General features: G+C 42.3%; 1 protein-coding gene across 1 annotated transcript in view; it reads left to right on the top strand.

Moving 5' to 3' along the window:
- The first annotated feature begins 268 nt into the window (after nucleotides 1–268).
- The window catches only part of QDPR (quinoid dihydropteridine reductase), a 32,811-nt gene continuing 16,609 nt past the window's right edge, over nucleotides 269–16,470 (top strand). Inside the window, exons 1-5 of the mRNA XM_088450602.1 lie at nucleotides 269–496; nucleotides 1,875–1,967; nucleotides 3,033–3,129; nucleotides 7,829–7,969; nucleotides 13,898–14,006. Coding sequence (XP_088306728.1) covers nucleotides 401–496; nucleotides 1,875–1,967; nucleotides 3,033–3,129; nucleotides 7,829–7,969; nucleotides 13,898–14,006 — 536 coding nt within the window. The 5' untranslated portion in view covers nucleotides 269–400. The remainder of the gene's footprint in view (nucleotides 497–1,874; nucleotides 1,968–3,032; nucleotides 3,130–7,828; nucleotides 7,970–13,897; nucleotides 14,007–16,470) is intronic.

Raw genomic sequence — 16,470 nt, forward strand, 5'->3', positions numbered from 1 at the left:
TCTTTTTTCGGTAAATCCATGTGTTATCATCATTATACGTAGCTGGAAGAGACTGCACAGAACAGAGGGCAGCTTGCTGTGGTTGATCTGTCCGGTTCCTGTTCAGTGAACACTGATATATAACATGAGATTAGCAACATTCTACCAGCCATGGTAGTGACACATGTTCCTTGAGAAGTAGAACACGTGATCACTGTGAACTTGGCAGCAGCCGGTAGCCGCCAATTAGAATCTGCACGTCACACTGATGTAACAAGTAGAGATGATTATCACAGGCGGACTGTGACGTCGGTGGGGGTTGGGCCAAACGCTGGTCTCTGACTGTATATTGTATGACAGGAGGAGTAGCTGCTGATCACTGGCAGACAGTCACTCTGTCATCTATCACAGGTTCTGCAGGATGGCTGCTGTCGCTGAGGTGCCGAGAGTGCTGGTGTATGGGGGCAGAGGAGCTCTGGGCTCCAAGTGTGTGGACTACTTCACATCTAAAAACTGGGTAAATGGGGCTGTAATTACCATTAGTTTTACTCTACTGTGTGTTTTCTGCTGCTGGAGCATGTGGCACATGTATCATTTTCCAGCATTAATGTAGATAAGAATCAAGCTGATACCAGATTCACAATCTACTTTATCTGCAATATGTTTAGCTCTGTCTTGTGGCATTACATGATTTTTAAGTTTAGCTGTCTTAAAGGTAAATGACACCCAAAATGTGTGCTTTATTGCACTCTTATCAGATGTTAATACTGTGTGTGTGTGTTTTATTGCACTCTTATCAGATGTTAATACTGTGTGTGTGTGTTTTTTTAATGCACTCTTATCAGATGTTAATACTGTGTGTGTGTGTTTTTTTAATGCACTCTTATCAGATGTTAATACTGTGTGTGTGTGTGTTTTATTGCACTCTTATCAGATGTTAATACTGTGGTGTGTGTTATTGATCTCTTATCAGATGTTAATACTGTATTGTTGGGGGGGGGGTGTGTGTGTGTGTTATTGATCTCTTATCAGATGTTAATACTGTATTGTTGGGGGGGGGGGTGTGTGTGTGTTATTGATCTCTTATCAGATGTTAATACTGTATTGTTGGGGGGGGGGGTGTGTGTGTGTGTTATTGATCTCTTATCAGATGTTAATACTGTATTGTTGGGGGGGGGGGGGGGTGTGTGTGTGTGTTATTGATCTCTTATCAGATGTTAATACTGTATTGTTGGGGGGGGGGTGTGTTATTGATCTCTTATCAGATGTTAATACTGTATTGTTGGGGGGGGGTGTGTTATTGATCTCTTATCAGATGTTAATACTGTATTGTTGGGGGGGGGTGTGTGTGTGTTATTGATCTCTTATCAGATGTTAATACTGTATTGTTGGGGGGGGGGGGTGTGTGTTATTGATCTCTTATCAGATGTTAATACTGTATTGTTGGGGGGGGGGTGTGTGTGTTATTGATCTCTTATCAGATGTTAATACTATATTGTTGGGGGGGGGGTGTGTGTGTGTTATTGATCTCTTATCAGATGTTAATACTGTATTGTTGGGGGGGGGGTGTGTGTGTGTTATTGATCTCTTATCAGATGTTAATACTGTATTGTTGGGGGGGGGGTGTGTGTGTGTTATTGATCTCTTATCAGATGTTAATACTGTATTGTTGGGGGGTGTGTGTGTGTTATTGATCTCTTATCAGATGTTAATACTGTATTGTTGGGGGGTGTGTGTGTGTGTGTGTGTTATTGATCTCTTATCAGATGTTAATACTGTATTGTTGTGTGTGTGTGTGTGTGTGTGTGTGTGTGTTTTATTGCACTCTTATCAGATGTTAATACTGTGTGGTTGTTTTTTTTTTTTTAATTTGATTATTTTTTATATTCCCACAGTGGGTTGCATCAATAGATGTGATAGAAAATGCTGCTGCCAGTGCTAATGTTGTGGTAAAGCTGTCAGATTCTTTCACCGAGCAGTCAGAAGAGGTGAGTGACTGCTCCTCTATACACAAGTGGCTTCCAATTCAGTATCATCATCTGCACAGCTACAGGAGAGCAGGCTGGCTCGTCTAATAACGGATTATACAAGGCAAAGGGCTGTCCTGTTTGGGTAGAAGAATACTATGTATGAGCATGCAGCTCATAGCTGTAGGTGTAGTTAAGCTGCTGATAACATATATATTTACTGGTACAGTTACCTGGATTGGATTAAATATTTGGGGGAGATGGATGAAACCTTCTAAAGATGACAAGTGAAGAAGTTCCCCATAGCAACCAATCGGCTACTACTTATAATTTTATGGAATGTACTAGATAAATGATAGCTAGGGATATATTTACTAAAGTGTGGGGTTTTAGAAGTGGAGATGTTGCCCATAGCAACCAGTCAGAGTCTGTGTAATGTTTATCTATCACCTTCTAGAAGATAATAGCTAGAATCTGATTGGTTGCTATGGGCAACATCTCCGCTTCTAAAAACCTGCATTTTAGTAAAAAAAAAAAACCTAGAAACTGGTTGTGATGGACAACTTCTACACTTGTCGTCTTACCATTTAGTTATTACAGCCCAGAATAGGATCCATATGCACCCTTGGGTTTTGATACTTTTCCTTATTCGATATGGCCCTTTTAGACATGACAGATTGCCCAATTTCCTTTACGTACTATAGGTAATTTAACTGTGTATATGTGCATTTACCAACCTTCCAAATATGGTAATATAATGTGTCTTAAGGTCCAATGAGAGTAAATGGGCATACCTCAGCAATATATACAGACATAGATATAGAGTTTGCTTTCACAATTCCCTGTCTTAAACCTACTGTTAACTGAAAAGAATAGTCTGATTGTCAGAGCCCTAACCAGACTCCTGTTTGTGGATGTTTGTCTGGTCTCCTGAATAAATATTGTATGATCATAATGATTACAATTCAGAAATGGAGGATAGCTGCTTCCGGGAAGCCTCATACTATGACCGTTCTGCCTCCCTGAGCTCTCACACTCTGATGTCGGTCACCGGCAGATCTGATCTTTCTCCTTTCCATACATCAGGTGACTACAGCAGTGGATCAGCTTCTGAATGGTCTCAAGGTTGACGCCATCCTCTGTGTGGCTGGAGGCTGGGCTGGAGGCTCTGCAAAAGCAAAATGTAAGTTGAAGTCCATCTTGGTAGTTCAGATTGTTTAGAATAGTTTAAATGTTAAACAGCTTAAAAAGGTCCAGTAATAATCCGTCTCCTTACAGTTATGATGGCAGTTATCATAGCAAACTAGTTAAAAGCTACGCGTGTGTGTGTGTAAATAAAAAAATATATATATAATGTGTGTGTTCCATTTGCGATAAGCAGAGGGCACTCACCAGGGCTCTTCATATAAATGCTAAATTGTACTTTATTCCCTACATCACATGTTCAGAAGTCGACGTTCCGGCCATACAAACTTGGCCTTCCTCAGGACAACACCAGTGAACACAATACAACCATAGGGCTTCTCTAATGTCTGATGGTGCCGCAGATTTGAGTCGCAGCTGGTTGGCATCTCTCTATGAATCCCATCAGCTGCGGCATTACCGTCCACCTCTGAATCAGATCCTCAGCCTTGTTCTATAACTGTTTGTTCTCAGTTACAAAGTGATGCAGAGTATACCGGGCTATATAACTAAATGTAAATAACAATGTTAGAGGACTGGAGCTTCCGGGAAACTTTAAACTGGTGCATAAGAGATGTGTAATGAAGGTTGCTCTTGTCCAATTAGCTGCTGTCTTCACCACACAGCCCCTAGCAGTCCATAACAGTGTGCATGTCCTATTAAGGTATAATAGGTATTACCGCCGGCCGCATGGCCGACTGTTCAATTCCCAACAGTGGCAGCCAGGTAGGGGTGAAGATCCCGATCGTTAAATATATAAGTATTAACTAACCTAATTTTATGCCCTAACCCTCCCTTAGTGGTGCCTAAACCTAAGTCCTCCCCGGGAGGCCTAAAACATCACCCAACCACACCCCCCCTCCCCTTGCACGCGGCTGTCTGCGCGCGGCTTACCTTCGTTCGGTATGCCAGGCGTTGGGCTCCCGGCGTATGGATAATGACAGGCGTCGAGTTTCGACGCCTGTCATTAGTACCTTGCCGGGATTAGAGATTCGGGAGGCCGGCCGTCGGCATTTAGACCGTTGGGTTCCTGACTACATCCCTCCTATTACTACAGCAGTCCAATTTCAGTCCTCCTGTGTTCTGCATACAGAGGGCACAGGCCGTGATTAATAATCGTCAGTCTAGGGGGTGTATTTACTAAACTGCTGGTTTGGAAATGGAGATTTTGCCCATAGCAACCAATCAGATTCCAGCTATTATCTTCTAGAAGGTGCTAGACAAATGTTAAGTAGAATCTTGGGCAACACCTCCACTTCTAAAAACCCACACTTTAGTAAATATACCCTTAGGAGAGGAGATGCATAAGAGCGGTTACTATCCAGGAATTGGGATATACCAAAGTATATAGCAGGTTTCCTATTGGGAGGGGACATACCTATGGGGTCGTTGTTGTGTAAAACAGAAACCTGTTCTATTGGTGCTAATCTCTAGTGGCTGTTATTATACATGGCTATATTATTGCCTTGAACTCCTAATTATGAACATTAATTACCAGTCCAATCTCTTAACTGTGGATATTAAAGAACCTGACCTGTTCTGTTTCACATCCAAGAGTAATGCTAATGTCTTTTCTACATGGAAAGTGCGTGAAAAAGTAGAATTCACAGTGAGTCAGCCGTTTTAGCCACATGTGTGTCTGTCTGGAAGCAATCCACAGTACTGGTTCTAATGGTCTCCATATGTAAACTGGTTGTATTGTTTTTAAGTACATATATGGATGTTATGAAAACTTCTCTTCTACTCTACATTTGTTTTAGTTATATTACTGTTCACAGAAGGAAAACAAATATTTATTATATGAAATGTGATTCATTTTTTTTTTTTACAGTTTTAAAATTGCATAGATGAATGCAACACTACTATAATAATAATATACTAATACAAGACAAGTAGAACTCTATGTATTTTTCTGGATGGATATATATATCTATCATTATTTCTACTGGTTAATAATTTGTAATCTTCGCAAGATAACAGTTCCCTGTGTGTAACTAGCCCTGCTTTATTGATCTGTCTTGCAGAAGACCCATTTGTTTTTACACAACATTAATGTTGCAGAAACAAAGCTCAACTTTGTTTTAAAATGATTTAAATTACTTTTCTGCAATTGATTTTTTTTTTTTTTTTTTCTTCTGCCCAACTTAAAAATAACTTAAAGGAGTTTTTATATATTTTTACAAATGCCCACATTCCCTCACATTAGTTCTTTGACGAAGCTTCGGATGACACTGCTTTCTTAAACCAGCAGGGTTCTAGTACATAAGATCACTGAGAACCTCTGCTGGCCAGCCCCATCTCTTAGCTTAGGAGAATTCAAGAGCAGCCTAGCAATATTATCAGTGGTCTGCAGTAATTGTCTGAACTCCGCCTCAGCCAGGGAGTGAGCACAAGTAACGAGGCCCGTCTCTAAAGCACCTCAGCCAGGGAGTGAGCACAAGTAACGAGGCCCGTCTCTAAAGCACCTCAGCCAGGGAGTGAGCACAAGTAACGAGGCCCGTCTCTAAAGCACCTCAGCCAGGGAGTGAGCACAAGTAACGAGGCCCGTCTCTAAAGCACCTCAGCCAGGGAGTGAGCACAAGTAACGAGGCCCGTCTCTAAAGCACCTCAGCCAGGGAGTGAGCACAAGTAACGAGGCCCGTCTCTAAAGCACCTCAGCCAGGGAGTGAGCACAAGTAACGAGGCCTGTCTCTAAAGCACCTCAGCCAGGGAGTGAGCACAAGTAACGAGGCCTGTCTCTAAAGCACCTCAGCCAGGGAGTGAGCACAAGTAACGAGGCCCGTCTCTAAAGAACCTCAGCCAGGGAGTGAGCACAAGTAACGAGGCCCGTCTCTAAAGCACCTCAGCCAGGGGGTGAGCACAAGTAACGAGGCCCGTCTCTAAAGCACCTCAGCCAGGGAGTGAGCACAAGTAACGAGGCCCGTCTCTAAAGCACCTCAGCCAGGGAGTGAGCACAAGTAACGAGGCCTGTCTCTAAAGCACCTCAGCCAGGGAGTGAGCACAAGTAACGAGGCCTGTCTCTAAAGCACCTCAGCCAGGGAGTGAGCACAAGTAACGAGGCCCGTCTCTAAAGCACCTCAGCCAGGGAGTGAGCACAAGTAACGAGGCCCGTCTCTAAAGCACCTCAGCCAGGGAGTGAGCACAAGTAACGAGGCCCGTCTCTAAAGCACCTCAGCCAGGGAGTGAGCACAAGTAACGAGGCCCGTCTCTAAAGCACCTCAGCCAGGGAGTGAGCACAAGTAACGAGGCCCGTCTCTAAAGCACCTCAGCCAGGGAGTGAGCACAAGTAACGAGGCCCGTCTCTAAAGCACCTCAGCCAGGGAGTGAGCACAAGTAACGAGGCCCGTCTCTAAAGCACCTCAGCCAGGGGGTGAGCACAAGTAACGAGGCCTGTCTCTAAAGCACCTCAGCCAGGGGGTGAGCACAAGTAACGAGGCCTGTCTCTAAAGCACCTCAGCCAGGGAGTGAGCACAAGTAACGAGGCCCGTCTCTAAAGCACCTCAGCCAGGGGGTGAGCACAAGTAACGAGGCCTGTCTCTAAAGCACCTCAGCCAGGGAGTGAGCACAAGTAACGAGGCCCGTCTCTAAAGCACCTCAGCCAGGGGGTGAGCACAAGTAACGAGGCCTGTCTCTAAAGCACCTCAGCCAGGTGGTTTACTTTTAGCACACCTGAATGTGTGGTGCTTTCTCCTAGAGCACAGGTTCTCAAACTCGGTCCTCAGGACCCCAAACAGTGCATGTTTTCCAGGTCTCCTCACAGAATCACAAGTGAAATAATTAGCTCCACCTGTAGTTCTTTTAAAATGTGTCAGTGAGTAATGCAGAGCTTGACAATTTTTTTTTTTTTTTTAAACTTAACAAACTACTGTTTGTTAAAGTTACACAAAAGTGAAATGTTCCTTTTCAAGCAGAGCCATCTGTGGCTAGTCATTGTGACCCCATGCATGATATCATAAAGCCATCAGCTACAGCTTGTTAACGTTCTATTTAAGTATTATTACCCGTACCCATGTAGTAGAAGTCTCATTATGTTGCCTCTTACCTGGATATGTTGTGAACTAGCTTCCACATGCCTATCTTACATTACACATCAGCCTGTCAGTATCACAGTGCATACTCTACTTCAAACTTACCCCTCCCAATGTGTATGTGCAGCCGATATGATTATACTGCTATACAAGTCACTTTAATTGCGTGAGATAGTAAAACGCATAGGAGGAAAGTACAGGAGCACAGGACCTAAAACAAGGCAGAAAGTATCTGAGGCAAATCGTTTATCCAATTTTTCTTTATTGTGGTCCTTGTGCCGATTGTATCCTACGAAGTATAGATGTTGTCTATATTTGGGTCAGTAAAACAGAAATTTTTTCATAGTCTCTTGTACAATAAGCGTCTATTTTTTTGGCTATTGTTTTGCAGTGGCACAAAGTCTTCCTCCACTGTGTCTGGACATCAGGTGCACTTAAGTTCTGTTTTGCTAATTATTTCAAAGCCGGGGCTCGTCCTAACATTCACTAAATACTTATTACATACAGACTTAAATTGTATCTGTTTTCCATGAGCTGTTGACACAATGCCCTTGATTGGCTGAACTTTCTGGTGACTGTAGTTTAGAAATAGATTTTTACTTTCTCTCTAACATTCTAACATAAACCTTCATGGCTAAATAAGTTTATGTAATATGTATTTTTGACATGCAGCATTTTACAAGAACTGTGATTTGATGTGGAAACAGAGTGTTTGGACTTCAGCCATTTCCAGTCACCTCGCTACAAAGCATCTTAAAGAAGGAGGACTGCTGACATTGTCCGGTGCACAGGCTGCACTATCTGCTACCCCAGGTAATAATCAGAAATATTATTCTCAGCAAATGGTTACATGTCAGTCATTTTAACTGTTTCACATTTTTTCCGTACACCATAGCAACCTCTGCCATGCCTCTTAGTCACCATCGTCAGATGAACTACTGCGATAATCTCACATCTAAAAGTGGAATAAAGATGTGAATAGTGAGACCCAATAAAATACTTTTTGCACAATGCCTCAAAGATGTTGCTTGCAAATATCGGACGGTATGTTTTTTTTATTATTGTAAATGGGTGACTTTACTGTGCAGCACGGTCATGTTCAGATATAGGAAAATCCCTTTAAGATTAAATTAGGATTTTAATACATTACCTTGCAAACATTGGGGAAGATGTATCAAACCCTGGAGAGACAGATAAAGTGGAGAGAGATAAAGTACCAACCAATCGGCTCCTAACTGTCGTTTTTCAAGCACATCCTGTAACTTGACAGATGCCTATTGGTAGGTACTTTATCTCTCTCCAAGGTTTGATATGTTTCCCCCATGGTTCCTAAAGTGAGGTTATAGAGAATATTTCAAACCTTTGTAAATTCTAAATCTATCCATGCCAGCCTGGGATGCGTGACATTGAAATGTGTAGAAGCTGGCAGATATGTGCTATTAATATTTTTTCTGTGAGGTCTTTAGAAATAACACGAAGCAGACCGCTTAATATCACTGAAATGCCAGCTTTTTTTTTTTTTCCTTTATTTTTTTTGAAAGCTGCATTAAGAGTATAGGTGCTTACACGCACAAACGATTTTTTTGAACAATTTAACTATAACGACGTCGTAATCGTTCTAAAAATCATTCAGTGTAAAACGAACGATTATCGTTAATGCGCGTTCACGTTTGTCGTTCAGTCAGACTGGCCAACTGAACGATTTTCAATATTTTTCCTTCAACACACAGAAAATTGTTTATTAAGTAAAGTAAAACCAACTACTTTGTAAAACGAGTTTCGTTCACTTTATCAAGGGAAAAACTGAACGAAAATCGTTCATTACTTGCATCACGTGTGTGTACGCACCTTTAGATATATCCATCTGTTATAATCTGGCGATGGTGCCCAGTGGCGAGATTAACCTCCTTTTCTGAAGGTACATGCGATTGTAGGAGTAATAGCCACCGTTTAAGTTTCTCAGCAATTACTGCGTGTGTGTATATATATGTGTGTGTGTGTGTATATATGTGTGTATATGTATATCACCATTTTTTTTTAACAAGTACCTGATGTCACTTGTGATGGTTGGATTATATCTGGTTCATTGATGAACCGAAAGCTGCTCAGTTTTTATAAACGTATCCTCCTCCTCCTCCTGTGTACAGATTAGATAATGTGGAAGACCTTTGCCCCACGCTATTGAGTTTGGCCCTTTTGCTCTTGTGATGTGAAATTTGCACAATACTTTTCATTCTTTGATCTCAACTTGGACAAGCTGCCTGAAAGTAGTTCAGAAGTCACACTGTGATTAAAAGCAAAAAGACTTTCAACAAAATTAGTTCAGAGACTCATTTAAGGATATGATACTGAATTTATACTGCTCTTTTTAATAGTGAATAAGCCTGCATGCTATTTTAATGTAAATAATGTAAATGGCAATTTAATGTTGCTTCATTTATCATAGCCACACAAGTCATTGTTGCTTTGGAATGCTTGTGATGTGATCCGCAGACATGTGTGTTTAATTTTAGAACAGACAACTTGTATTAAGAAAAAAAAAAAAAAAAAATGTCTTGGGCAACATGCTGCTCTGGATTGGCCGGGTTAATTAAAAACAATTGCCAAAAAAAAAAAAAGAGTTGGCGAAAAGCAGGCAGAAATTAACCTGCACCCCTGGACAAATGTCATTTTTAAAATTGTGGTTGTCCCTACCATGATGTGACCCATACCATGCACGTATACAGTACACAACAAGTCTTAAATGAGTGCAGTGAAACAACTACGGGATGTCATTTCTGTTTATCATTGTACAGTGTTAGCCACCCAAGAGCATAAATATTAAAGAAAAAGATAAATCAAATATCCATTTTAAAATTTTTCTGGAGAACTGTTACTTGGGTCCAAGACCTAGCAGCACTCATGCAGACTGACGAAGTGTAATCTAATGGGAGGTTTTGTTTTCTAGATCATTTATTTCACTTGTAGTAGACCTGACAATCCACGTGAGTGTGGAGTGTTGGCTGAACTTAATGGCTACAGTATACGTTGCAGCCAGTGGCGGCTCCAGGGGTGGGGCTGCAGCACAGTCCAAAATTCAAATAGGGGAGCCACACCAACTGCCAATAAGTCCCAGCCATCTATATTTGGGGTGGCAGTTGGTGTGGTTACCCTATTTAAAATTTGCATTGCGCTGCATTCCTTAGACCATTACCACTTCTACAATTAATTGGATTGCCTACTTCTCCTAACTACAAAAACAATGATACATATGTATATATGCCTACGTGCCGGTATAAAATTTTATTAAGATTTATTTATGTAACGCTAGCATATTCTGTTGGACTTTAACAATTGGGAGCACAGTAATAAAACGATGCTAATAACAGACAGACCAAGAGGTTAGAGGGCCCTCCTCTCAAGTTTGCAATCTATAGGGAAGTCTGAGCTTAAATGGGCCAAAATGTGATGGGGTGAGAGTTTAGAAAATGTGAGCGTTTAGCAGTAAAGGTGCGTATCCACTACTAGACGGAGAAACGAGAGCACGATTATGACATTGTAATCGTGCAGTTGTTTATCCGTCTGTGATGTGCCTACACTGAACGTTCCATCATCTCCGTATATGCTGAACCTGACGTGATCGTCTGGGTGATGATGGATGTCAGAAACGACCAGCGGGCACACGCATCCCTGGTCGTTTCCGACATAAATGTGCCCGATACATGCACGATTTGCAAGCGATTGCACGACAACGACGTTGTTATCGTACAATCAACTGCAAATATCGCTAAATGGATACATACCTTAAGCTCTCACACTATTACATTGGCCAAGTTGTATCTTCAAAATGTGAAAACATCTGGATGGGAAGAGTTTAAATCATGAGTTTTTTGAGTCTGAAAAACGTGCGAGTTTGCATGTTCTCGGACTCTATTACATTGGCCGAGTTTAAAAAATGTGTGAAAGCTCACATGTTCTAACTCTCACCCTATTACATTTGGCCCGTGACGATAAGTACTGTACTATAAATTACATATTGGTCCAGGGTAGTAAGTGCTCCCAAATTAAAGCCTTTTTTGTACCCAAGAAATTTGAAATTGGCTCAAAGTTCACAAAGAATTATTGTTGGCATAGTCTATACTTTGTATTGGAATAAATGTTGGAATGTGGTATAAAATAACCTTAACCATGAAGAACTTTATATTCTAGATTATAGCCTACTGTGCAATTGCCCCTTCATTCCCTCTTTGTATCTGCCTCAATGCTATTTCTTTAACGAAAAAATTATCCTGGGGCCACAAGCATGGTCCTTTTCTTTTTTTTTTTTTTTTTCTTATTAATAAACCACTAATTACTAAACAAATTATTTTGGAGCAATATGTAGATTTGAATAATATACTAATAATATAGACCTGGCATCACCCCCGTCTTGTCTGTTCCCGCTCCACTTAACTTGCCCCTTTACCAGCATAATGGTCCTTCTCTCCTGGTCTTCCCTTCTCCGTCATTATGGTAAGAGCTCTTGGGGCATGCGCCCCTTCTCCCACTGCGCATGATTGAGACGGTACAGACCTACCTCGCCGCTTATATAGATGTGTATTTATTAATGGCAATATAATACAGTATGGTGTATTACACTTGGATTCCTTACATATTCAATAAGTAAGTCTTCACAGAGAAAGTAATTTACCTAAGAGTGAGTGTGCATGTAATAACATCCAGCGATCCCAAACATAAAGTCTCCTGGTTTGGATGGTGTTACCGGTTTGTGAGCTTCAGCTCAAGACATGGGAGATTCATCTCTTGGCAAACATTTTCTCAAGCCAAATTTAAAGCTATATAATAGTTCTAAACCAATTACAGGACTAATGTTGCACTTCATATAGTAAATTCCAGCCATGTGGTATACTTGGAGAGGGATAAAGTACCAACCAATCAGCTTCTAACTGTCATTTTAGAGGTTGCGGTTGAAAAACAGAAGCTGATTGGTTGCTACTTTATCTCTCTCCAAGGTTTGATGCATCTCCCCCGTAATCTCACCAATGTAACTAGTGACAGCACAGGTTGGTCCCTATTTCTGTTTGGGGCTTACAGAGGGTTTCTAGACCAGGGATGAGGATTGTGCTGATGGCACAGGGCTGTTTGTGTTATAGTGTGGGTAATATCGTGGCATGTATCTGTACCAGTGGTGTAAAACTCTGGCCCTCCAGCTACAGTGGACCTACACATCCCAGCATGCAGTGCCACAATTTTGCTATTAGGGCATGCTAAAAGTGTAACAGGCCATGCTGGGATATGTAGTCCCACAAAAGCTGAAGGGCCCAAGTTTGACACCTCTGCTCAATACCATACTTGCCTGCATTTGTTTTCTCCCCGCCGGGAGAAGCATGGCAAGGAGATACAGCTGACCAATGATGGGACGGGCATTAGTCGTCATTAAGGTCCTTTCCTTAATGGCATAATGCTGCAAATCACTAGTCTATGAAGAGGGGCCAAGGCCACACTAATGAGAATCTCATGGATTCGTGCATTGCCCCATTATTTTCCCCCTTACTTTCCCAATTCAATAGGAAGAGGATAGGATGCGGGAGGACCATCTACTTCGGGGACCTGTACAAAAATGAATGAGTCTCTCATTAGGTAAGTATACAGGATGCAGCATATAGTGGGTCTAGGGCAGAGATTCCTAAACACTGTGCTCAAGGCACCCAAACAGCTCAGGGGGGGGGGGGGGGGGGCGAGTGCCTCCAGCAGGGGTTTATCTAGAGGTGCGAGCAACCCTGGCAAACATAGGGACTGGTCCCTCCTCCCATATTTAAGGTATAGTGCAGTGAGCAAAGGGTTAGTCTATGGTGTAATAGTGTGTGTGCATGGTCAGTCTGGTGTACTGCAGTGAGTACAGGGTCAATCATTGTGTGTACAGTGTCAGTCTGTGATGCAGTACAGTGTGTGTATAGGGTGGTCTGGGTGTAGTGCACAGGTTTGTTCTCTGATGTGCTGGATCGATTTTTGTAGTGTAGGATCGATTTGTAGTGCAGTCAAGTCAGGCTTAGACTACATACCATTGAGTCTGCTTTTTTTTTTTTTCTAATAGTGGCGGCGCGCAGAGGCTGCACCTGCCTGTCCTTGGACAGTCAAACACTCTGTACCCTGCACTCTCTGTGACAGCCACAGGATGGACCAAAGAGTAGGCTATATCCAGAAGAGGGATCACACAGGGGGTGGAGTCTAGTCCCTGGAATCCATCAAACCCATTTTCCCAATCTGCCAGCTGGCCATTAAAAGTAGCAGGGGGAAGAGAACAGGATATGTGGCGGTGGGGCAGCACCACAAGTATGAGTCTGTGAATGTGCCTGCAAACAGTGGCACAGTGCTCTCCTCCCCCTGTGAAGGCACCGCCGCAGATGGCTGACAGACTCCCCCCTTCACAGGATCTATTATATAACTGAAACAAATTCATATACATGCCAGCGGAAGTTGCCCCTGGCCACCAACCAATCAGATGTTTGTATATATATTCTTCACAATACTAGAAAAATGTCAGAACCTGATTTGTTACTGTACTGTTGGTTTAAAGGACGTTATCTCTGGGCACCCAGTTTCATTAATGCCCATATCCTGTCCTGTCACATTTGTTTTAAACCATGAGATTACAACATAGTTTACTATTTTTATGTTTTCATTTATTTTTGTTGAAAAGTTTCCTATACGGAAATAGTTAGTCTAATGTAAATGTTCTGTTTTGCCTTATCTATTGCCCAGGAATGACTGCCTATGGAATGGCTAAAGCAGCAGTGCATCAGCTGTGTCAGAGTGTTGGCGGCGACAAGGGTGGATTGCCAGCGAATTCTGCCGCGGTAGCAATCTTACCGTAAGTCACTTACTGCTTTCTGTCTTGATTTGAATTTGATTCTGCTTTTAATATGTTGTTGATTTGATTGTATTAAGACATACATTTACTTATAATACAGCATAAGTCTAAACCCTGTTCTGTTCATCATGCAGTAGTAGAAATAATAAGACTTTCTGTGAAGACTACAAACTAGATTGTACACTTAAAGCAAGTTTTATGTTTATGGCCGTTCAGTAATCTCCTAATAGATTGAGAAACCTTTGCAGAATGTAATGGATATTCTGAATATAGCTGCTTGTCTTGAGTTCAGTTTCTCTTTGAATGTCTTGTCACACACAAAGAAACCAATAATAATGCTGTATTAAAACTGCTTTTTAACAGCTTTAGAATGGTCAGCATATAAATGTTCAGCTTAACCCTCTGCCCAGGACAGAGCCCTGGAGGCTACTACATGATCCCACTCTGCCCCTGGTAGAATATGCCTAATCCATAATACATGGTAATGCAGAATTACCAAGTTAATATTGTGTGGAATATACTATGTGTGTAAAAAAAAAAAATATATATATATATATATATATTTCCCTGCCTTCCATGACGTAGGTACCCACTAAGCGGGGATATTTCAAAATTCGACCTCTAAGGGGGTGAAAGGGGTTAAAATGCCCCCCCCCTCTCCAATGTCCTGACTGACTCATCATCAATGCCCTGCCAAAGCCCCTTGACCTAGAAACATTAATATCAGCGAATATATTCTTTCAATGACGTAAGTAATGATTTTTCGAAATTCGACTCCTTAAGGGGGTGAATTGTGGTCAAATGTTTTCTCTGGACCGAGGTAATTGGCTGACAAAGCAACATGTCCCAAGTGCTGTGGGACTGTAAACTCTGGGTGGAGTGGTGGCTTCAAAGGTGGGACTGCAGCGCTGTCCAATATTTAAAATAAGGGAGCCACACCAACTGCCAGTGATGTTTGGCAGCATTTGGGGTGACAGTTGGTGTGGCTCCCCTTATTTGAGTATTTGACTGGACTGCAGTCCCACCTCTGGAATCATAACTGCTAAGGACTTAACACTTTGACTAAGTATTTTCCAGTTGGATACTGTACTTCACTTGCATTGTATTTGGATTTTTCATTTTCTCAAACATGGTAATTGAGTTTTTGAATGAAGGTGCCTCACATCATTGTCCCCATCACAGAAGACGGAGCTTGCCTGTTCCGGGCCCTCTCCTATTACACTCTGCTAATGGCTGAGCGTGAACTAATTGTGAGGCATGTGGTGGACAACTGGGAAGAGTTCTCCATCATGTCCCATGACCGCAATGGGGACAACTACACCAGCTCCACTGAGTGCCTCCTTGACATATCTCAACCCTTTAATTATGATGGTTTATGCTAACTGGTGGCAGCTGGGCAACTGTTCAGATTAGTCTTCAAGGTTTACTGCACTTAAGGCCTGATTCAGATTTGGGAAGAGAGTAATACCCCTTTTCCACCTAAATTCCGGGTCTGACCCGGAGTTGGAACAAAGTTCCTATCCGGATCAGACCCGGAATTTTGCTGGCGCCGACTTCCCGAGTCAGTGCCGCTCACACCGCAGTCGGGTCTGCATAGACCCGGCTTTTGTTGAGTGAAAGTGGTCGCTTGGAGATGACGACGTCATCTCCAAGCGCCACTGAAGTCGGACCAATCGGTCGGCTAGCAGCGCACTCCAGGTCATCGTGACCCGGAGTGCGCTGTTTGCATAGCAGGATTTCACGGGCTACGCCCGTGTTAAACCCTGCTAGTTACCTGGTTTGGATTGCCGGGTCACTCGACCCGGCGATCCAACTCTTTCCCCTTTTACACCAGGGAGCTGCCCGGGTTAACCCTTCAAAAACCCGGGTTTTAGCTCCGGTGTAAAAGGGGTATAAGATAGACCAAGTAACTGTTTTCCTGGACAAACCATATTGCAATACAAAGGGTGCAAATACATACAATTCTTTTTTGCTAGTGGGGTAAATACTGGCTGCTTTTGCAAGTAGATGACAAATGCTGGACAGCTTTATTTTTACACTGCAATTTAGACTTCAGTTTGGACACCCCCCTGAAATCTAAACCTCTCTGCACCATATAAATCTTCCCCACCCTCAGTGCAACATGGTTTTACTAACATGCACAGTTGCTTGCTCTTTTTACTCTATTCCCAAATCTGAATCATGCCCTTAAGCTTGATACTAGTACGCTCCTTTACACCAGAGACATAAAATAAACTATGCATACAGTAGAAGTTGAGTTAAGATGCTACGAAGGAAATTAAAATATCTAAGGTTTCCCTGGATTAAATCCGGTACATCAGCTAGTCATTAATAAATGTTAGTTAAGGAATGAAGGGTTGAGGGGTGAATTTGGACTGTGCGACTTGGAGAAGCAATAAAAAAAAGACCAACAGTTTGGTAGCGTTTTCTGGCTGGTCTTTCCACTCTCATACCCTGCCCCTGG

This window comes from Taudactylus pleione, unplaced genomic scaffold (genome assembly GCF_031769625.1).
Source record: "Taudactylus pleione unplaced genomic scaffold, aTauple2 ptg000520l, whole genome shotgun sequence".
Taxonomy (NCBI): domain Eukaryota; kingdom Metazoa; phylum Chordata; class Amphibia; order Anura; family Myobatrachidae; genus Taudactylus; species Taudactylus pleione.